The sequence below is a fragment of the Vipera ursinii genome (assembly GCF_947247035.1).
Source record: "Vipera ursinii genome assembly, chromosome: 7".
Lineage (NCBI taxonomy): Eukaryota > Metazoa > Chordata > Lepidosauria > Squamata > Viperidae > Vipera > Vipera ursinii.
This window is the reverse complement of record NC_139521.1, coordinates 59,109,463-59,131,907: the sequence shown is the minus strand read 5'-3', so window position 1 is coordinate 59,131,907 and position 22,445 is coordinate 59,109,463. Positions and strand designations below refer to the sequence as shown.

At 40.0% G+C, this 22,445-nt stretch overlaps 1 protein-coding gene across 7 annotated transcripts in view; it reads right to left on the bottom strand.

The window, feature by feature from the left end:
- The window catches only part of EMCN (endomucin), a 49,229-nt gene extending 34,875 nt beyond the window's left edge, over positions 1-14,354 (bottom strand). For all 7 annotated transcript variants that reach the window (XM_083367852.1, XM_083367853.1, XM_083367857.1 and 4 more), the window contains exon 1: positions 14,212-14,354. In XM_083367852.1, coding sequence (XP_083223978.1) covers positions 14,212-14,281 — 70 coding nt within the window. In that variant the 5' untranslated portion in view covers positions 14,282-14,354. The remainder of the gene's footprint in view (positions 1-14,211) is intronic.
- Positions 14,355-22,445: the final 8,091 nt, after the last annotated feature.

The following is a 22,445-nucleotide window of genomic DNA, read 5'->3' as shown; positions in this document are numbered from 1 at the left end:
TGCAACACTGACTCCAAACTGTAAGCGTTTAACTTTGAAAGCCCCCCTGTGAGTCATGATCGTTTGAGCCATGGCTGTGGCCTCATCAACCGGCAATTGCTGATAGACCTGTGCTAAATCAAGTTTAGCAAAAATAGTACCCCCTTGCAAGGAGGCTAAAATATGGTTGACCACTGGGACTGGGTAAGCGTGTTGCTTGAGGGCTTTATTTACTGTGCATTTATAGTCAGCACAAATGAGAATTTCCCCGTTGGCTTTAAGTGGAGTGACTATAGGAGTTTCCCACTGCTCACCATCAACAGGCTGTAACATGCCCTGTTCTACCAGCTTATCAATTTCAGAATCAATTTTATGTTTTAAGGCAAAGGGGACCCTACAAGGCTTAATCCTGATTGGAACTATGTTGGGATCAAACTTAAATGAGATAGGTGGGCCTGTGTATGTTCCAAGGGTTGAATCAAAAACATCTGCATATTCCTCGCACACTGATTTGAGGTCTGCAGTTTGTGTCTGGTTTATGCCAGTAATCTGAATACCTAAGGCATCAAACCAATCGAGTCCAATGAGACTCGTTCTCTGGCCCCCTACTACTATTACATCCAGGTGCCCCCAAAACCCTTTAAACTTTACCAACAAGGCGGCTTCTCCCTTAACTTTAATGTGAGCATTTTGAAAATCTGTTAGGATTATATCTGAGGGTCTTAGTTTGGCACAATTGTTACTGCGCCTACACACAAAGTTAAAAGTGTCTTGAGAAATGATTGAGACTGCAGAGCCAGAGTCCAATTCCATTTTACATGCGACTCCTTGTAGCTCTACCATGAGCTTAAGTTTGGGGTTGAGCCCTGGTGTGACATTCGCTTCTACGGCTTCTGAAAAATCCCACACTAACTGGACCCTGGGCCCCAGTACCTCTCCTAGTTGGTTCTTCCGACTGGTGTTTGGGTGGCTGGTCTCTCTGGTGGGCTCTGCAAACCACTGCAATGTGGCCTGTCCTTCTGCAAGTTCTACACATGGCTGAACAAAATCTGCAGTTGGCACGAAAATGGTTGCTGCCGCACCCCTTACATCTCGGTAAGAGAACGGCCTTGTAATTGTCCTCTCACGGCTGGCCATTGCAGTGTGGTGCGTTGGGTTGCTTTTGGAGTCAGTTGATTTCAGGTTCTTCTTCCTCAAAGAGTTCTTTGGTGCATTTGGCATCCTCACGGTAGACCGTTTCTTCGAACTTTGTCGATTTGGCAGGCTGTATAGTTTGAACGGCGTCCCCGGCAGCTTCGTTGGCCATCATCTCATCTTGTGCTTCAGAAAATGTTAAATTTGGCCTAGCAAATAGTCTCTGCTGAAGCGTTCTGTCCCATAGGCTGCAGACGAGCTGGTCTTGTAGTCGCTCTTCTAAATTTGAAAATTTGCATAGGTGTGTGGCCTGCCTGAGTCCCGCTATGAACTCTGACGCTGACTCCCTGGGAAGCTGCACTCTTTGGTCAAACTTGAACTGCCAAGCCATTTCAGACATCTTGGGCTGGAAGTGCCCAGTTAGCTTCTTTTTGAGATCTGCATAAGAGACCACTTTGATTGGTGTCGGCGCGAAAAGGTTCTTGGCTAAATCAAAGGTAGCTGGGCCGCACACGCACAGTAGCGTTGCAGCCTTCAGTCCTTCTTCCACTATCTGATTGGCTCTGAGATAGTTTTCTACTTGCGATAGATATGATGGCCATTCCTCCGGGTGTTTCATGTTGAATTCTCACAGTTTGCCAACCTTCAGCATTCTTTCTTGCTGGTTCCTGTGTTCTTCTGGATCCTGCTTCAGGCTTAGGGAAGGAGTCCACTGAGCACGAGGTCACTAGCGTAGCTTGCTAGCCGACCTTGAGGGGGGAGAAATGCCTCTTCCCTCTGGCATGTGCTGCCTTTCCCTCGTAGACTTCAGCTCTTTATTTGGTGAAGCAGGATCCCACCTTCGTCGCCACTGTTAAATAGCAGGTTCTTTGGTGCAGGAATGAAGACGCGGAACAGAGTACAGGGTAACTCATTGTTTATTTCATGCTGGAACTGTACTGGGGAAATGGCTGCAACTAGCCGCAATATATAGTCTAGCCCCTAGGTGGCAGCCAATAGGTTTGAATCAACCATTGCCGCCTGGAGACAGCCAATTGCAGCACAGGAGACTTGTAGTCTGGGTTACTGGAGAGCCATTAGCTGCTCCAGCAACCCATGTGGTGTTTCACAAGAGCCCAGTACATAACACTTAACATCTAACTTCTACCAGAAGAATGTGATTAAGCTGTGTACTGCCTGAAGAGGGTCATTGCAAATATATCTATAATGCAGTTATTTTTAGAGTTTCCTCTTATCTTTTATATGCTCATGATGCCACACCTAAGCTGCTTTGTTCCTGACATGTTCCTGGAAGAAAATGATTATGATAGAATCACTGAGCAACATTACATTCCCACACACAGCTTTTCTGAGTGAATATTAATTATTGCTTCTACCCTGGTGTTATTCCACCATGAATAACATTCAGGTTCTTTCTGAAACACATGAAATGATGAAGTGCCTGATGACCAAGGTGCATCAGATTATAGTGTTATGCTCTGAAAGGTTATCATCCCCCCAAATGCTTGAATAATCTCCTCCTCCTCCCTCATGTTCTTTGACCTTCTCTTTTTGTGTAGGTGGAAGGCATCTGTGAACCTATACAAAGCCAGCAGGCTTTCTATACCTAGTGGAGAGTCTTCTGGAAGACACTTAAGGTTTTCACTGGATAAGGAGTGGGCAAATGGGAGGGGTGTGTTCTTTTTGTTTTTATTTTTTTCTTTAACATTAATCCAATTTTAAGGCAAAAAAAAGTTTCTACAGAGTATTTCATTTCTTGAAAGGTACCTGTCTCTGAATGGAAGGTAAATGACCACCTGTCTCTTTTCTTGCCTCTTCTCTCATTCATGGTGAATACTTTGGTTTCCAGATAGGGGAAAGAGAAAGCAACAGTGCTAGATATTGCAGTCCCTCTTTTTCACAGTGATTAACATGAACTGTTGCTAATGACAGTCTCAAAAATTTGAGTACTAACTAATGGGACTTGTTTTCAAAAATAGCAAGATTATCATTCTTTGGCAAGGGTTAGGCTCCAAATCGTAAAAATATAAATCAAGAAGGAGAAAATATACAAGGAGTATCAAGTCCAAGTCTATTGTTTAGGAAATAAAGTGACATTTTGTAAACAACAGCAAAACGTAAATAATAATAATAATAATAATAATAATAATAATAATAATAATAATAATAATGATAATAATAATAATAAGTTGGAAGGGACCTTGGAGGTCATCTAGTCCAACCCCCTGCTCAGGCAGGAAACCTTATACCATTTCAGGCAAGTGGCTGTCCAGTCTCTTCTTAAAAACCTCCAGTGTTGGAGCATTCACCACCTCTGGAGGCAGGTTGTTCCACTGGTTAATTGTTCTAACTGTCAGGAAGTTTCTCCTTAGTTCTAGGTTGCTTCTCTCCTTGACTAGTTTCCATCCGTTGCTTCTTGTCCTGCTTTCAGGTGCTTTGGAAAATACCTTGACTCCCTCTTCTTTGTGGTAGCCCCTGAGATATTGGAACACTGCTATCATGTCACCCCTCACTCTTCTCTTCGTGACATGCATATCACCAAATTGCATATCACCAAAAATATATAGGCACTTACTAGTTAAGCTTGGAAGGAAAAAATGACCAGCTAAAATATTTAAGTAAGATATTTAAATTAAAACCTAGTCTCATAAAGCTGTGGGAAATAGCCAGATAATTTGCTTACATTGATAAGGTCACTCTCATCTCTAATTTATGAAAAATATTGGGTCAACACAAATGAGATTAGGGTGCACTTTGCATTACTAGCAGCATGTCTCAAGAACTGGATTTATTTTTAAAGTAGCTTTAATGTCAGTATATCTTATCCAAATAAGAAGTAGGCTTGGTACAATAAATTTTAATAGCTGTGGACATAATGTATATGAATAAATATGCACTTGCAAAGAGGATAAGGTTTGAAAATACTAACCTCTTTGCTCAAATATTTATAACCCACTTCGAATTCAGTCCAAATGCATACATTCTTAACCAGTCCAAAAATGAGGCTTGCTTTCCACCCCCTTGTTCACCTGTACCTTCCCCTTTGCAAGATAAGGGAACCTTAATGCATCTTTGGCTATGTCATGATATTGATCTATTATTACAAGTATCTACACATAGCCAAGAGAGTCAGAAATGATTACAAATTACCCCTAAATATCTAGAGAAGCCAGTTGAGGATTGTTAGTTTACTCTGAGAGTTATCTTGGTTTCAGCTTAAGGTAATAGATAAAAAATGCCTTTAAACTGAGGCAAGCTCCTGCAGTTTCTTGGCACTGTTACTTGCACTGTTATTGTTGTGGAGATGTTTAACAGCCTAGGCAAGAATCATGGAATATCCAGAAGGTCTCCTATTCAAGGAGGAGTGTTTACTCAGATTTCTAAAGTCAACCAGTTTTGGCTGAGTAATTAATAAGTGCTGAGGTTTGGACAAGTTAAATGGTAAGTTGTCTTCAAGCTGAGTTTAACTACTATTTAGTCTTCTAAAGCAATAATATAATTTTGAGGTTTCCAAGGGAGATATAGCAAAGTGCAGAAGCCTCTGTGTACTGCAAACACCAAGGAACTAGTGATTAGATCAATTCTTTGGAACCTCTCCAGTTAAAGAGAGGACAGGAGATCACTTACATATGATCCAGATAGCTATTTCTCACAGGACAGCAATTTTCCATGGGTTTGAACACCCAGAAGATGATGGGATGAACCATCTTGCTTATAACCATGGTGGAACCTTTTAAATGATGCTGTTTCCAAATCTCATGTAAAGGAATGTGTAGATGGTGAGGGGATGAAGAGAAGAGATGTTGTCTATTAACAGTTGAGAGAGGGAGGAGATCCAATGAATTACTGGCCAGAGGAAGAAACTTAAAAATGACCCGCCCTAACTGATCAGAAGGTTAAAAGTGGCAGCAGGAGATATATATGTGTGTGTACATGTGTACAGTGCTTTTTTTGTAAAAGAAAAAGGTGCCGGAACTCACACATGTCATACAAGCCGCCTTGCCTACCCTACAAGGTTCCATCCAAAAAAGGTGCCGGAACTCCGTTCTGAGCGTTCTATGAGAAAAAAAGCCCTGTACATGTATATGTACATGTGCATATACATGTACATATATATATAATGTCGGTCCTTCATTTATATGCTAACCTATTCTAATAACATTTAGCCAAGATGAGAGGTGCAAATGATGAAACATATCTCCTGGTTTTAATAGCTGTGAGAAGAAATTGCAGATTGCTGTTAAAATATATAACAACAACAACAACAACAACAACAACAACAACAACAACAATAATAATAATAATAATAATAATAATAATAATAATAATAATAATAATAATAATAGTTTGAAAGGACCTTGGAGGTCAACTTGTCATCTAGTCCAACCACCCCTTCCCGCTCAGGCAGGAAACCCTATACCATTTCAGACAAATGGCTGTCCAATTTCTTCTTAAAAACTTCCAGTGTTGGAGCATTCAAAGCTTCTGGAGGCAGTTTGTTCCACTGATTTACCGTATTTTCCAGCATATACGACGACTGGGCATATAAGACAACCCCCGACTTTTGAGAAGATTTTCATGGGTTAAAAAGTCATCTTATATGCCGGAAAATACGGTATTACCAAAAGCCGACATGGATTTATAAAAAACAGATCATGTCACACAAATCTTATTGCATTCTTTGACCAGGTGACAAAATTAGTGGACCAGAGGAATGTTGTGGATATAATTTACTTGGACTTCAATAAGGCATTTGATAAAGTACCATATTTTCCAGCGTATAAGATGACTTTTTAACCCATGAAATCTTCTCAAAAGTCGGGGGTCATCTTATACGCCCAGTCGTCTTATACACCGGAAAATCAATCAAGCACCCCCGTTCTTGCAAAGCTACTTCAAGCCTCCTTAGTCCAGTCCCCCCTCCAACATGACCCTCCTTTCCCACCCCCAAGAGCCTCTAAGCCCCTTCCCCTCCCCCTTACAAACGCCACACCCTGGTAGCGGCAGGAAGCCCCTCCCCCTCACCCAAGCAGCATCTGAGCATAAGCAGAGTGCGCCCTGCTACCCACTATCTCTCCCGGCAGCCTGGACAGTGGTACTTGGCGGCCTGGTGCCCCTCTTGCCCGCAGACCACGCAGCGGCCCTCGCCAGCCAGCCTCAGCATGGCCGCCCCAAGCCCGGCTCTCCAGCGTGTCTTCCGGGCCCACCTGGCTGACTGCCTCCTGGGCGGGGCTTGGCTCCAGACGCGGCAGCTGCTCTGTCTGCAAATGCACTCTCAAAGCCGGATTGCGCTCGGCCATGCAGGCTGCCGAAAGGTGGGGACTCGGAGTTCCCACGGTGGTTGCGGCTTCTGGCGTGCCATTTGCAGAGTCTGGCCTGGAAGAGCGTGTTGTGTGAACGCAGCTCTTGCATGTATTCCAAAGGGTGGGTGGAAGGAAAAGCCCCTTTGGGCTTCAAAAGGGCGGCTTTACACTATCTGCATCAGACGGGGCTGAATCAGGCTTGTGTCGGACACTTGGCAACTGGCATGTATTTTCTGGCGTATGAGACGAAAAATCTTGAAAATCTTCTCAAAAGTCGGGGGTCGTCTTATACGCCCAGTTGTCTTATACGCCGGAAAATATGGTAACTTTGTTTGCTTCTAGGTGTTCACGGATTCATTGCTATGATCTTCCCAGGTATTGATAAGGCTGATAAGTCTGTAATTTCCTGGATCCATTTTTTCCCTTTTTTGAAGATGGGAACTACATCAGCTCTTTTCCAGCCCTCTGGCAGTTCCGTAATGCTCCAGGATCTTTGAAAGATGTAGTTTAGTGGTTCTGAGATCACATCTGCCAGTTCCTTCAGAAACTTGGGGTGTAATCCATCTGGTCCTGGTAGACAGGTGCTCACTTACCATTTTCTTGTCTATCTTAACTTGTGTTTCTAATCTGTTTTTTATGGTACTATTTTAATAGGTTGGACTGTTTTTTCTCTTTGTGTAAATACAGATGCAAAAAATGAAGTAGTTCTGCTTTCTCCCTGTTGCTTGTCACCTTGCCACTTTCTCCCACTAGTGGACCAATCATTTCCTTAACCTTTTTCTTGTTTTTTACATGTTGAAAGAAGCTTTTTTGTTATTTTTGACTTTTGTTACAAGTCTTAGTTCATTTTGAGCCTTAGCTTTCCTGACTTTACCTTTGCAGGCTCGGGCTATTTGCTTTATATTCTTCCTTGGTTATGTGCCCCTCTTTCCACTTGATATACTTGTCCTTTTTGTCTTCTTCAGTGCAGCTACTGTAAGGAATGGATCCCTTTTATTTTTTTATATTTTTTTCTACTAGCCAAGCTAAGCAATAGTCTTTCACAGACTTACCCGGAGATAACTGAGATTATTTGTTCATTAGAGAGCATCCAAATAAATGGAGAACTTTTATATCCCCAAGGCCTGCCATTTTGCACCCCTCACCCTTTAAGGTCACTCTTACAACACACTGCACAAATTTTATTTTTGCATGAGAAGCATTTAATTAATAAAGAAAACAATTAAAACTGAGCAGGAAGTGAGAGCAAATTCACAATGACTCCATCTCAGCACTTCAAAGATAAGATAAATAAGGCTTCTATCACTTGCTACAGCCTGCACATTAAGACACTGTTGAATGAAAGGAAGAAGGGGAGGACATTCTGCTTTTTATCAGCTACTAAAAGATTTTAAAAAACCAATTGAAATGTTATTTAGCTGATTTCCACTTATATATATAGAAAGTACATTGACTAAGAAGATCACTAAGTAAAAAAAGGAATGAAACATCATGCTTTCCAGTCTCAACCTTTCCTAACCTATAGACCAAACAGGAAACATGAACAAATGAGCTAATATTACTTTATTGTAAGGCTGCATTAACAGAATCTCAGAAGTCTGAAAGTGCAATTCTCCCACTGTCTCCTTTATAGCTTGAGAAGTAGGGGAGGGTCTAGGACCACATCCTCTCTTACTTCTTATGAATGTTAACATTTATAATCTTATCTCTTATAAATGCTACTATTACCTAGGCCAAGGGTCGGCAACTTGCAGCTCTGGAGCTGCAAGTGGCTCTTTCATCCCAGTCCTCCACCACCTAAAAAAAAAAAGTTCAATCAATCAATTCCAACTTCTCATGGGAAAAAAAATCTCGGGAAGTTGGAATTGATTGATTGAACATTGTTTTAGTCCCACAAACAAAAGAAGTTTGTGGGAAGTCCAACAAACAAAAGAAGTTTGTGGGACTGCTCACAAACCTGTTTGTAAGACTGCACAAGGCGACAGAGGAAGTGACGGAGGACCGCATCGGAGTTGGAAAGAAGGTGCCACATGGGTCCGATCAGGGGTGCAGAAGGGGTGGTTCTGCCAAGCATCTTGTATGGAGCCAAGAAAATGGGCTGGGTGGAGGGAGCTGCCAATGACGCTGTCATGAGGCTTGGGAGATCTCCCCCAGTGGCCATGATCCCCCCAGCCAGCCAGCCACCGTCTCCCAACCTACCCCTCACCTGGCTGGCTGGCTTGCTGGCACAAAGCCTCACCGCTCTTCCTCCTCGTTCTCCTCCCCACTTTGCTCCATCCGAGTTGAAGAAAGCAGAGGCGCAGTAGCAGGACTGCTCTCAATAAGGCGGGTGCACATGAGCGAGCAGCACACACGGCTCTTATTGTTTGAGAGCAATCCCACTGCTGCGCCTCTGCTTTCTTCAACTCAGATGGCCGAGGAGCCATTGAGGGCTTCTTGAGTGGGAAGGATGAGCTTTGCTGCTGGGCCATGCCTGGGCTATTCCCTGCCGCTGCCTCCCAAATTCCACCTTTGCTGCTGGGGAAAGCCGCAGTGGCAGGGTGCTCTGCATGGATGAGGTAGGAGGAAAAAGCGGCGGCAGCAGAGCACTCTGCATGGGGGAGGTAGGAGAAAAAAGCAGTGGCAGCAGGGTGCTCCACGCGGGGGAGGTAGGAGAGAAGAGCGGCGGTAGGGCGCACTCCACGTGGGGGAGGTAGGAGGGAAAAACGGCGGCAGGGCATGCTTCGCATGGGGGAAGTAGGAGGGAAAAGTGGCAGCAGGGTGTGCTCCGCACAGGGGTGGGTAGAGGAAGAAAGCAGCAGCAGCAGGGTGCTCTGTATGGGAGGGGGAGGTAAGCAGCATCAGTGGAGTGCTGGTGGGGGGGGAGCAGCAGGGTTTTGTGGCTCCCGGTGTATTCTTTTCTGTGGGAAAAGGGTCCAAATGGCTGAGTGTTTAAGGTTGCCGACCCATGTCCTAGGCAGCACCTCTTCCCCCCATTGTCTAAAGTCTTTTACACATAACATTACACAATACTAAATGTCAAAACTTGTCACTTGAAGCTCAGTGAGTCTACACAGGATTATTATAAAGCTTTGTGATGAAAGAGCTACCAGGAAGAAGACCTTAAGACTCTTTCCCAAGGTAAAGTTCACTAGGTCAGTGTGCGGAAGACATGTTACAAAGTTTGAGGTTACAAATTTGGAAAACATAACAAAAGAATTGTAAAAATTGTGCATGATTGCATTGGAACTTGAGAGAGAGAAGATTGCTGTCCACTATTCACAATTCTAAATCAATGATCTTAATTGGAGGAGAGACAGGAAAGACAAAAGAAACATTTCACACCTTATAGTGACAGGATTAAGATTGCAGTGCCCGCTGTCTCTCTAAATGGTGCCCATGCTTTTCCAAAATAAAATAAGTGCCTGGGATCTGATAATTGTCAGATTCTGAGATAAAATTCTGGTATGATATCTCAAGGGTGATTTCACCAGCTGGCTGAACTTGAGAGAGTTCATTTAAAATTTTTATTTGAGAGCCTGTACCTTTGTGTGATGTTACAGAATGGCCACCATCATGCTTGAAAACATTACCACACTTTGCACGGGATGGTTACAAATAAAAGAATATTAGAAAAATTTATGTAGAACAATGTTATTAATGCCCATGATCATGTAAGGACTATGGACACATTCTCTCTCTAAAGAGAAAACTGACTTCTGGATTTTAATTATTGGAGAATTGTTATTGTATTCATGTCTTTCTTGTGGTTTTGCACACATATTCTTCATTCAGGAACAAAAGTGTAATTCTATGAACCTTTGGCCTAATCCAGTACGATTATTTTTTAAGAGGCAAAGGATTATCCTTAGGTTGTTTTGAACTATCAATCCTATAATAAGGCCAGTTAATGACCAATTACTTGCTAAGCTTCAGCATGGGTACATCCTATAATATGAATGTTCTATCCCTTATGATCATGGTCATCCATCAGGGAGTATCAAAATCTGCAACACAGCAGGCAAAGCAGCATGATTAAAGCCCTGCCCTCTTTATGATGGCACACACTTGTGCAAAGGAATTAGAGCTTTGATCATGACACCATGGTCACCATCTTGTAGGTTTTGACAGCAACCTGTAGATACTGCTGTCTATAATCAATAGCCTTTCTTGGTTGTTTATTAGAGAGACAGAATGTATCAGCTAAAGGCATGTGTTCTGGAGGTTATTCCTATCTCCCCTTTTCAACTGAAATATGCCAATCTAGTTCCATTTCCTTAATTAGTTTTGCTTCCTTGTCTGTCTCTCAGTTTGAAACTAAAGTAGCATTCTTTTTACCAAAAAATATGGCAGTAGCAGAGTTAATATCAAGACTAGGTATTCTTGGACAAATGCAAGAATAATTTCTAAAGCTACAGCTGGGATCTTATAACTAAAAAATGATAAGTGAATGTATGAGAATCCCCCCAGTTTTTGGGGGTCATTGTAGAAAATATTAAAATAACAAATAGACTTGGTTTTTCAACATCATTCAAGTATTAACACTTCAGCTTGGTAGCCCAAAACAGGGCCTCAGGGGAAACTGTTCTAACAACTGAGGACTTATTCTTTCTTACTATGAATAACATTTAAGAAGTTAAAATTTTATTAGAATTTAGGAGCTGGGAATTAAGGGAAAAGCATCTGTCCTGATCAAGGGATTGCAGATGCTATGTATTTCCATGGAGCGATAAAAATGTTCTGTCAAGAGTTGAATTTTTTTAAAAAGAAAGAAAAGAAAGGTCTCTGAGGGAAAAAAGTTAAGCCCTCTGTGGTAGTGGGATTTTTTTTTGTTTTGTGATTCTGGGATTGAAATAAACAATTGGGGAAAGAGCTAAAATATGGTGGTTATGATCATGTGATCACAGCCCTACCCCTTTTTAATGTCCACTAATGCATATAAAAAAGAAGTGGGGCAAAGATCTCATAGACACGCCCTCCATTCATCAACCCATGAATGTCCCTGAAATGGAAAACCAGTATGTTAAAACTTATTTTATACCTTTTCCAAAACTAACCAAAACTAAGCTGTGTCTTTGCTCTCCATTACTGCCACTTAATCTTGAGAAAGGACAAGCTTAAGGAATTGCTGAAAGGTTATATGTTTGTGTTCTTTGTGCTCCAAAGCATCCTTTTACCTTAAATCTGAAGTGTTGCATAGCAGGCTTAATGACTATAGGCCAGATATATGTGATATTTCTATGATATTTTGGATATGGATATTGATTTGCAAATTTGGTGCTAGCTATATTATGGCTAAATACATTGATAATGTAACATTATTTACAAAAAAGAATGGCTGTATATTATGCCATAACATACTGTATGTCCATTCATATATTGCCAGTGCACCCAGAAAATAGATGAATATATAAAGAGTACATATACATATATATTCTTCATAGCTTTCAATGGCTGTTTCATTCTTTAAGTTACTTTCTAGGGAATGATGTTTTGCAAGGAACTCTACAAGTTAATTTTTTACAAAATCAATTTAATGGCCTAAGTGGCCAATTCCAATTCTATGATTATATTGTGTGTATCTACCATTTTGCACATTGTTTTAAATTTCTTTCTATGAAGGTTGTTTAGGGTGTGTAACATGGCACAAGTCTCCAACTCTTTCACAACATTTCCATCTTTTTCTTTGTACCTGCCCTCTCACTGCCTTAGTATATATCACATACTAGGTGGTCTATAAGACTTTTGAGACTCCAGGAGACAGAACATCCAACTCAGCCCCCTCCATCAATTCATCCTACGTCAATGGCATTCCCCCCCCTTTTTGAGCATGTATTGTCACTTAGGCCATTAAAGCCAACCCATTGCTCCAGGTGGGAATCTGAATTAAAGCATGACCATCCAGCCATTATCACATCCAGTGAAGGAGTTTTTATCTCCTCATTATGTATTGCTGAGCTGCTCTTCCTGTGCATAAGCCTCAACAGGAATCAGTCTTCCTGTAACTTAAATCCTTGATTCCGTATCCTGCATTCTGCCATGCTAGAAAACTTTAGTTAATAACTAATAAAAGGAGTGTGGCGAGGAATCCAGAATTAAAAAAAGAGAGTTTATTATCTTGAATAAAATAGTATTTATTCATCTCAGTTTGTCTTGAGCAATACATACAGTACATGCATCCACACATTTTTGCTCGTATGAATACAATTTTTGTATTGTCCCTTGTTCAACCCTTTTTATTTTGCTGTATCAATAGTAAAGTTTCTCCATGTTACGTGTGTTGATGCACATGTATGTATGTCAGACAAAAATCTATTAAGGATTTTTAGATCTCAGCCCTGACAAATGCAAGAGAATTTTGAGCTGTAAACAGAATTTTCAGTGCGAACTCTGTTAATTCCAGTCTTCTCTTTTGCAACAAAAGGAGGTGATTTTAATTCAGTACCTAGGATTGCATAATTAGTTAACCACAAGGATCCTGATAGTTATTAGCTACTCAATCAATTGATCTATTCCTGCATCTGTGAAAGGATAAAAGGATACTGTGCACCTACTTAGAAGACACAACTAGAATAAACCACAATAACACAATTTTCTTTCTTGCTAAATGAAACTTCTGGCCTTGGATTCTTTCAGAACATTTGGAAAGGAATAGTACTAGTTGCTTTCTGATTATTGTTTTGAATTACTTTCTTGATAAATGAGTAGCCCTCTAAAGATTGCTACAGAGTGCATCAATGCTGGAATCCATAATAAATATTAAGAAATGAATCTGCAGTCCCAGTTGCATCATGTTCCCAAACTGTCACAGATCACAGTGTTCTATTTTTGCCAGGACATTGCTTTATTCCCCACTCATTCTTCTTACTAGAATAAAATTAGAAATACAAATAGAAAATGGCCGCACTATAATAGCATATTTATTTTTCTGGCACTAAGTTCATTAAATACAATGGGATTTGCATTAGGAACACCCTAATGCAATGGTATGGTTGTTTTCTGCAAAGTAAATCCTTGTGGTTAAAGGAGTTTCTTTCCAATAACTGTGCATGGAAAACAACCTACTTTTTTAAATGCAATATTTCTAAGGTGAATAGTTAATTTTTAGCAGGATTGTGATGTTTTATTGCACAGCTCCATCCAGCCACCCCAACTCTACTCTGAATTAAGGGATTACAAGGTTGTAAAAGAGAGTTTAAACTGAGTTTGTGACATTTTATCACAGGTGGGGAATTCTTCTAAAAATAATTTTGGATGCCTATATGACAATACAAATATTATCATTTCATTGCACCTGGAATGATGTTCCTGCAGCCACACCAGAAGCAATTAGATGGTGAGCTTCCTTGATATCATATTATAATATCTATACCATTGCAATTCTATGGCTCCATATCATGGTGAATTTATTATGGTTTTATCTTAATTTAATATATTATCTTCTATATTGCATTGTGCTCATATGTTGTATTATATTATTTAAATTAAATTTGTATCAGTGATTGCAAGGCCTCTGTAAATGTCATACTTTAAATAAATAAATTATAATAATTTGTTTACAAGGAGCTAGTCCTCTAGAAAAGTTTACTGATAAGATATGAGAGACAGATCTTTTTACTTGTTAGCTTTAGAAAGAAATATGTATTTGTTTTCATTGTAGATGCAGATTTTCTGAGACCCCAGAAAATATTACTGCAATCTACTGCAAAATATTACTGCAATCTGGTGACAAAATGGCAACATAACAGGCTGCCCTTTTACTAGCTCCACTGCTCTGAGAAAGCTGAAAGTGTGGCAAAGAAATCTGAGGCCTTACCCTCCTCACAGAAGAAGCCAGACAAAGCCAGGGAAAGGAGGGCAGTGCTCCACAGCTTCCCAGCCATCATTCAGGGTGCTCCAGATGTCTTCTTACAAAGGCAGCAGCAGGACCAAAACTCTCTCACACAACCTGGTTCTAATTAGCTGGTGGGAAAGGTTTGTAGCAGAGAGAAAGAGGGAGTAAGGCCAGCTGTGGAGAGCCACTGCCCATCCTGCTTATTTGGGGAACCTTGATAAAGAACAGGAGGAAACACAACAGCCTCCCTCCGGGAATTCAGCATGGAGGAGATTTATTGTTTCAGCCAGTTCACAGGAACTCCTTCTGCTTTGGCAGGCGTCAGTGTTTTTGTTGCTCCATTATTTTGTTCTTTAGCTGCGGAGGTCAGGAAAGGTTGCTTAAAGGAACGGATCTCCCTTTACAAGAGGTCACTATGATCATGTTGAAAATGTATTTTAAAAGGCATTTGTAATACATCCACTCACACTTAATGAGGGCCATACTTAAAGCAGGATGGACGCTTCTATTACTATAAGAAATACGCTCTCCAAACTTTTAGAAGAATGTTTGATGAACAGTTCCAATTAGGGAAAGGCTTGTATTATGCAATTTGGGCTACCATTTTTAAAAATTTGTACCTGAAGACATGCTATTTCCAAGACTGGTTGAAACTGAGGCAGAATGAGTCAGTTTCCTCAGACAGCGTACCTTGGGAAAAGTGGATGCTTCCTAAATTAATAGTGAATATACTGCTTGCTTTGCATATTGAAGATTAAATTTCCATGTCAGTCAACTTCGGTATCTAGAATATTTGAGAGAAGAAGAGGAAAGGATTCTTATACATTACCTAAGACCATGAAATCTCTTAGTCTGGTTTTACTGAGTTGTGACATTCTGTCCTGTTTTTTCAGCTGAATGCCCTCCATGTTGATACACTTAAGTTTCAGTTGTGTGGGTTAAGTTTTATCAAGTCTATTATTAATTTCCGATAGTGATTTGGTACATTAATTGTTTCCTGGGATTTAAATGTAAAGGTGAGATACATATGGATATTTTCAAATTAAACATAAATGAAAATTAAACTCAGTGAGGATTTTCAAGTGAACATACAATACTATTGTATGTATATTGGGGGAGGAGGGCATTCCTCCAAAATAAAATATTGCCACCTTTGTTTAAAACAATATAATAATTTATGGTAGGAATGAAAGAAGTGAAGTCCTGGATTTAAAAAGTTCAATGTCTTTTTTGAAGTTTTGGAGAATTTCATTGTGTAAGTTGGTATTTGGCTTTGTAGTGACTTAAGGCACCTATTTTACCCCCAAAATCTGAAACCCATCCAAATATGAGTGCTGGCTCTACTGATTTCAATGTGTTGCGTTAAATTTGGTATATTATCAAGGTGACAAAAATTCTATACTTCTAGTTTGTGGCATTCAAATGGTACCAAAGCCTCAACAGGAGCATCTTCCTGTGTCCTTTTCATGGTGTAGACTATATGATAAAAATAGGCCCAGGCCATAAACATTTATGGCAGTGTTTCTCAACCTTGGTGACTTTAAGATGGATGGACTTTAATTCCCACAATTCCCCAGCCAACATGGCTGGCTGAGGAATTCTGGGATATGAAGTCCACCCATCTTAAAATCATCAAGGTTGGGAAACACTGATTTATGGCATTAAAGCCATGTTACTATACTTGAAATTGAAATTGAAATTGAACATTTACATTGAAATTGAGGCATTTGGTGAGAAACTATGTCAGACAAAGGCCCCTACTACATTTCAATGAGCTCCACATTGTATTCCAGACTAATTAAAAAGCAAAACAATGAATCAATTTCCTCAACATGTTGCTGTTGTTGTTTTTTAAATGCAAATATTTATATATATATATATATTTTACTGGAAGCAAAAACATAAGCCATATGTAAGGCTTCATTTTGCAGAAGAATGCAAACTCACTTCTTGTAGCACTAATTACATCTTGATCCAAATTTTATGTTAGGTAAAATCAACAATGAAAATGAAGAGAGAAGCTGAAGTTGAATGAGAACAAGTAATCATTCAGTATCTGCCAAAAAATAAGTTTCAGCCTTTGTAATTATGAAATAATTTGTGTAGCAATATTGTAGCATCTGGGTAAAGCAGGTATCCTAAAATTATTATTAGCATCATAACCAAAGACAGTTAATATCACATGCCATTAGTTATATCAAAGGTAAGATGATCAACGTGATTTTTGTAGATGGAAGCAATTATTTAATAAGCAAAAACACATGTAATTATCATTGAACCAGGTGCCTTCCAGATATTTTGGACTATATTTCCATAAATTCTGACTATTACCTATGCTAACTAAGCTTACTGGAGATGTTGTCTAGAAGACTTTGAGATGTTGACTTCTACCCCTACTTTAATTGGGAGAGGTGTTTCCGGTTTCTGAGGTGGAAAGGAAGGAAAGAAACTGATAATAATTAAACACATACGATTTTATTCAAATCATGGATTATGGATGAATTATTTTTATTCTTATTCTTCAAACTGTAAGATCAGCCTTTCTGGAGAGCCGTATGAGGTGGAAAACTGGACTAAGCTATGTGCAGATATTAACACTGAGTCTTTGAGCACTGCCCCTTTAAGCTGTTTCTGTCTTTTTATACTCATGTGGGCATGATTCTAGACTCATCCAAGAAAGTCCTGTCTGGATTAAGATACCTAGCAACAGCTCACAAGGTAGTTAAGCAACAGAGCAGGTAACCATATGTTCTCTTTGGATGCTGCTGTGCCTTCCCATTTTTCTTCTCCTGGACAGCAATTGACAATGGCTTTTATTCATGTGGTGGATCTTACTGGACACACTGACTCACACTTAATAGCACAATGGTTTTAACACTTGTCTTGACAATAGAAGGCTGCTGGCATTGAGCAGAGAGTGATTAGAAGAATAATGAAATGGTGCACTGTTGGACTTATTTTAAAAATCTGAGGGAAAAAAATATCAAATTCAGAGAAAGAAAAATGACATTAAAAAAAAAACCAGCAGCAATCTTTTTATCTGCAAGCCAAGTTAGCTGTAGAAGTCATTAGAAACCATGGTAACAGTTGACTCAGTTGCAGAGGAATTCCTGCCTCTGTGAAGTAGCCAAAGAACTGTTGGAGTTAGCTTGCAGCAAAGTAAAATACAGAAGCCAAAATGGACAGGAGAGCTCAAGCAATGTAAGGGAAAAAGAAAACCAGCAGCCAAAAATATGTCTAGAGGTCATACTTGATGCAGGGTGAATACAGAGTGATGATGGATGTTCCTGCCCTTCAAAAATGGTTGCCAGCATGTTCTAGTGAAGAGTCAGTTGGGAAGTATGATTAAACCCAATGTAAAAGTGAAAGAAAAATTAATGAAAGGTTGCAGAGCCACAAATATTATGAGAGGAAATATATGAAGCTGGGTCAAAGATGTCTTTCTGCTTACGTTGAAATCTAGTAAACTTTAGTTATAAATTTTATAAACTTCTTGAAGATAATTTCAGTTTGTTATAAGATTTAATATCTGAGACTAGTGGTTTTTCTTTGCTTGAACCAAAAAGTCACCTGCTATTTATTGCAGATGTTTGGCCCAGGTTTGTGGCTCCATACTATCTTATTATTCAAAACTGTCTTTGCAAATGAAGTTTTGATGTTCCAGGGACAGTCTGTCCTGCATGTTTATTAAATTAATTGAGTGTACACTTCTATATTAAGGAGCAGAACTTACCAGGAAATGTGGCTAGAGGGTCAAAAATGTCTAGGTCAAGTTTCTGTCATGGCATAATGACTGATCAGTATCTTAAAAAAATTACAATTTCCTCATAGTTGCTGTTGCTAATTGTGGGTATCAGTTGACATTTTCCTTTATTTTAAATGACATACTAAATTTAGATTGATAATGATTTGCAATAGCTTTCCAACACTAAAGTTTTGCATCACCAAATCAGTTCCATGTTTAACTTGCCAATCTTTTGAAGAAAATAATAATAATTTAATTCTTATCCTTTGTATTTTGATATGTTATAGTTGGGCAGCCATCTTGGCTAAAATGAACTTGGGTAATTTGTGATTCAGAGTCTTTGAGAAATCACTCATTATTTTCATATTCTGTGTGAGTGAAGTAATCTTGTTTCCATGTCGCACACTTATTTGAATGCTGGAGTTTTATTGTGTGAACTCAACCAATGGGAAGCAATGTGCAAAATCTTGCCTTCTGGTAGCATCACAAACCCTTTAAACTGCTGAAACTATTGACTACTTTCCTTAAATACAGTTTTTTGTATGAGTTGTTTTTTGCTTTGGTTTCTTTTGTTTTTTGTTTTTTTTTGCTGTTCATATTCTTTAAATTGTTGTTGTTAGTTGCGAAGTCGTGTCTGACCCATTGTGACCCTATGGACAACGTTCCTCCAGGCCTTCCTGTCCTCTACCATCTTCTGGAGTCCCTTTAAGCTCACACCTACTGCTTCAGTGACTCCATCCAGCCACCTCATTCTCTGTCGTCCCCTTCTTCTATTGCCCTCAATCTTTCCCAGCATTAGGCTCTTCTCCAGTGAGTCCTTCCTTTTCATTAGGTGGCCAAAGTACTTGAGTTTTAGCTTCAGGATCTGGCCTTCTAAAGAGCAGTCAGGGTTGATCTCCTCTAGGACTGACCGGTTTGATCGCCTTGCAGTCCAAGGGACTCGCAGGAGTCTTCTCCAGCACCATAGTTCAAAGGCTTCAATTCTTTGGTGCTCAGCCTTTCTTATGGTCCAACTTTCACTGCCATACATTGCAACTGGGAAGACCATAGCCTTGACTATACACACTTTTGTTGACAGGGTGATGTCTCTGCTTTTTAGTGTGCTGTCTAGATTTGCCATGGCTTTCCTCCCGTCTTTTAATTTCTTGGCTACAGTCCCCATCTGCAGTGATCTTGGAGCCCAGGAAAATAAAATCTGTCACTATCTCCATTTCTTCCCCATCTATTTGCCAGGAATTGAGAGGGCCGGATGCCATGATCTTGGTTTTCTTAATGTTTAGTTTCAACCCAAGTTTTGCACTCTCCTTCTTCACCCGCAACAAGAGGCTCTTTAGTTCCTCTTCTTTAAATTATTTAAGTTTAAATTCTTAAGCTTATGATTAAAATTTTCTTTTTTTTTTAGAATTGAAGACAGAGTCACGCAATGTTTTCAAACTTGTCTATTGTAATAACTTAGAAGTACTTAATGAGCAAGTGATTACAAAGTGAGGCTTGTCTTTTAAAAATCTCTACTGTGGTTCTGGGCAGAATAGCTTAATGCTTTTGTCTCCTGATGGTCAAACTCAGAGAAAATCATTGCCCTGCAGTCTATTAGCAAGAAGCTGCTGTATGGAGCACAAGTGGGCTATTTCCTGTCCTCTCCTTTTATGGAAAAGATCCAAAGGACCAGCCTACTCATTGGTTCCTAAGTCTTTGCCATAGTTGTTGGCTCTGTTTTCACAAAGCTGTCTTCAGTTCATCATTCTTTTCCCTGAAGTCCCAGAGTGGTGTTTTTTTAAAAAAATTTCAGGCACAGGTAGTTTTTAACTTATAATTATTTAATGATGGTTTGAACGTATGATCAGTTGGCCTCTGACAATCAAAATCAATTAAGCAATTCATTTAATAACCATCTGATTGCTTAACAACTACAGTAAAAATGGTCATAAAAACAACTGGTCACATGATGTCTTGCTTAACAACTGCATAGCTTAACAATCAAAATTCTGATTGTAATTGTGGTCATCAGTTGACAACTACCTGTAATGATGATAAATGTTAATATATTTATTTATTTATTTATTTATTTAATTTATATACCGCCCTTCTCTCAAGAGACTCAGGGCGGTTAACAGGGCAATACGTAAAAGACAGATACAAAAGTTAAAATTATTAAAACATGATTAAACAATGCCCATAGTACAAATTTAAAATTAAAGTCATAATAACAAACCCACCCCATCCCCTCAGGCCAGGCCCGCTTCCTTAAAGAGATGGGTTTTAAGGTCGCGCCAGAAGGAGCGGAGGTCGGGCGCCATCCGGAGCTCTACCGGAAGATGGTTCCATAAGTCCGGTGCACCCACAGAGAACGCTCTCCCCCTGGGGGCCACCAGTCGGCATTCTTTGACCGGCGGCACCCTGAGGAGGCCCTCTCTGTGGGAGCGTACTGGGCGGAGGGAAGTTGACGCCGGCTGCAGGTGCTCCCCAAGGTATTCTGGACCCATGCCATGGAGGGCTTTGTAGGTCATTACCAACACCTTGAACCTCACCCGGAAGACAACTGGCAACCAATGCAGCTCGCGGAGCAAAGGTGTAACACGGGAGTATCGGGAAACCCCCGACACAACTCTCGCGGCTGCATTCTGTGCCAGCTGGAGCCTCCGAGTGGTCTTCAAGGGTAGCCCCATGTAGAGAGCGTTGCAGTAATCAAGACGAGAGGTCACGAGCGTATGAGTGACCGTGCGCAAGGCATCCCGGTCTAGATAGGGCCGCAACTGGCGCACCAGGCGAACCTGGGCGAACGCCCCCCTAGTTACAGCTACAATATGGTCTTCTAAAGAGAGCTGTGAATCTAGGAGGACTCCCAAGTTGCGAGCCCTATCTACAGGAGGTAATGACTCACCCCCCATAATGAGGGGTGGGATATCCTGAATATCCCGGGATGCCGGTACGCACAGCCACTCCGTCTTGTCGGGGTTGAGATGAAGCCTGTTCCTCCCCATCCAGACCCGGACCGCCTCCAGGCACCGGGACATCACGTCGAGGGCATCACTGGGGTGGTTTGGGGTCGAAATGAAAAGTTGGGTATCATCAGCATACTCCCAGCTCTCTATTCAAAATTATTTTCAGCTACCCATGTAGCTGCTGTTATTTGCATTTTTTTAAAAAAAATACTTCTTACAAATAGGAACACATCAAATTTACAATATTTGGATTGTATGAACTGAAAATCTCTATCCTCTTATTAAATAATTGCTTCCATCTACAAAAATAACATTGATCATCTCACCTTTTATATAATGGCATGTGATATTAACTGTCTTTGGTTATGATGCTAATAATAATTTTAGGATACCTGCTTTACCCAGATGCTACAATATTGCTACACAAATTATTTCATAATTACAAATGCTGAAACATATTTTTTGGCAGATACTGAATGATTACTTGTTCTCATTCAACTTCAGCTTCTCTCTTCATTTTCATTGTTGATTTTACCTAACATAAAATTTGGATCAAGATGTCTGGATAACGTATTGACAAAATCAATCAACAGCAGTTGCCTGGATTAAATATCTTCTTTGCATTCAAATAATATTTTATAATATGTATGTAGTATACAAAACAACAGTAGAAGGAAATTGAGCATACTTTATTGGTTGTAGTACTATCTATTAGATGATGGGAAATCCTTTGAACATGCTTTGCAATAAATAGGAACATGTACAAAACACCTCTCTTTGAATCAATAAAGCAGCCTCATCTCTTTCCCTGTTTCTGCAGCTGCTTCAGAAGCCATTCATAGTTTCTCATTTTCCTTCACATCCTATGTGAAGACATTCAGGAATAGTTCCCAGAGCAGCTGTGCAAACTTGAAAAAAATAATAATAAAGAAGCAGCTGCTTTTCTGATTCAGAGAGAATAGCTTTCTATGACTTTGTGTTGCAGTGCATCTTCTTATAGGAGTCACACAGCCCTAGTCAATGCATTATCCTCTTTCTAAATAATATTGCATGCATTTCTCTGAGAATTGTGAATCCTATTGCAAGGAAATTCTTGTTCCCATGAATGATGTAGCTTGGAAACGAAAGTGTTCCAGTGAGTCATTCATCCATTTCATGACCAAAAACAGGAAGAATAACACATTCCTTTAAAAGCATGAGGAGTGGGAATCCCAGTGATTATGAGTCTTTGTGTTCCAGCTTGATCTCTGGTCAGTACTTGTGGCTGCTGTGAAAATATGATCTGCTAATCCTGTCTGTCTCTTCTAAACCCCTATTGTTCATTTCTAGAAAAAGACAAAACATCTGCAAGCCAGTAGCAAACTTCATGCACAACCTAGTTGAGATTAAATGTATTTTAAGTGCTAATGATCCAGCCTGGTGATGCTACAGAACTTCAGGCTTAATAAATAAACGTCCTAATAGATGATACAATAGATAAAACAAATTAGTAGTTAGGACTTGAGCCCAAGTTAAACAATTGAAAAAGG